The sequence below is a fragment of the Peromyscus maniculatus genome, chromosome 14, assembly GCF_049852395.1.
Source record: "Peromyscus maniculatus bairdii isolate BWxNUB_F1_BW_parent chromosome 14, HU_Pman_BW_mat_3.1, whole genome shotgun sequence".
Classification (NCBI taxonomy): Eukaryota; Metazoa; Chordata; class Mammalia; order Rodentia; family Cricetidae; genus Peromyscus; species Peromyscus maniculatus.
In genome coordinates, this window is record NC_134865.1 from 57,587,081 (window position 1) to 57,588,190 (window position 1,110).

Consider the following 1,110-nt stretch of genomic DNA (forward strand, 5'->3'; position numbering starts at 1 on the left):
ACTCTAGTCTGTTTGGGGGATCAAGGAGACAGCGCAATAACGCGCATGCCTATGCTTGAGGAGCTGCAGGCTCAGAGAGGCAGTGTCCCCTGCCCAGGTCCGCATAAGTCTAACATGATGGCTGAGCTCCGAGTTCAAAGCCTGTGTCCTCTAGCAGGTCTCTTCCTAGAGTGCAGAGGCAGAACCGGCCCGGGGCAGCCAAGGGCGCCAAAGAGAACGAGCTTGGAGGGAAGGCTTGAACTCGGGGGCGCCCCAGTGGCCGGGTGGCTGTCCTCGAAGAATACCAATCTAAGCTGGCGGGCACCCGGCAGCACCACAGATCCCCAGCAGCCCGGCAGCTAAGGCTACGGGCCTGGCTCCACCTCAAGCTGCTAGTGGTTCCCTCCGATCACCCCTCGCTGCAGGGCGGGTGCCGCGGCCCGCCTCACTTCCGGTTGTTGCCGGGCCCTATATCCGGTGTCCGCCCGCCCTCCATCCCGCTCCCTCCGCGATGCTCTCCCGGTCTCGCTGCGTGTCCCGGGCGTTTAGCCGCTCGCTTTCTGCCTTCCAGAAGGTACCGTGCGGCGGGGCCGGGGCTCGGGCGGGTGCGGAGCCCGGCGGCGGGCGGGCGGGCGGGCGGGCTGAAGGCCAGGGCCGCTGTGCCGTGGCCAGTGCGGGCACCAAGGGCACCGGGACGCGGAGGCAGCCGACGCTCTCGGAGCCGCCCCGCCGCGTGTGCGGAGTTCTGCAGCCCTTGGCTTCTCCCCGGCAGCCTGCGCCGGCCGTTGCCTGCTGCCCCGGACCCTCTGCTCCGGGGCTGGGAGCCGCGCCCGCCGCGACAGGGACTCGGTCGGAGGGGGAGGCACGGCCCCCAACCGGATTCCGCGGCCCGTCTGCCTCGTTCTCCCCCAAACCAGCGCGTGTCGGTCGCGCGGGGAGGGTGACACAGTTTGGCCGACGCGGTGGTTTGCATTTGCCTTTCGGAGTTACGAGGTTCACCTGTCAGCAGCACGTTCAACGTGCACTTGAGAGAGAAAAAAAAAGAAATATGTGTCTTCCCTCTTTTTCATTTTGGGTGACGTCGATAATGTCTTCTTTCTCAACAGGGGAACTGCCCTCTAGGGAGACGTT

The 1,110-nt window shown here is 65.9% G+C and overlaps 1 protein-coding gene across 1 annotated transcript in view; it reads left to right on the forward strand.

The window, feature by feature from the left end:
* The first annotated feature begins 425 nt into the window (after window positions 1–425).
* Window positions 426–1,110, forward strand: part of Dlst (dihydrolipoamide S-succinyltransferase) — a 24,208-nt gene continuing 23,523 nt past the window's right edge. The window contains exons 1-2 of the mRNA XM_076550528.1: window positions 426–553; window positions 1,086–1,107. Coding sequence (XP_076406643.1) covers window positions 491–553; window positions 1,086–1,107 — 85 coding nt within the window. The 5' untranslated portion in view covers window positions 426–490. The remainder of the gene's footprint in view (window positions 554–1,085; window positions 1,108–1,110) is intronic.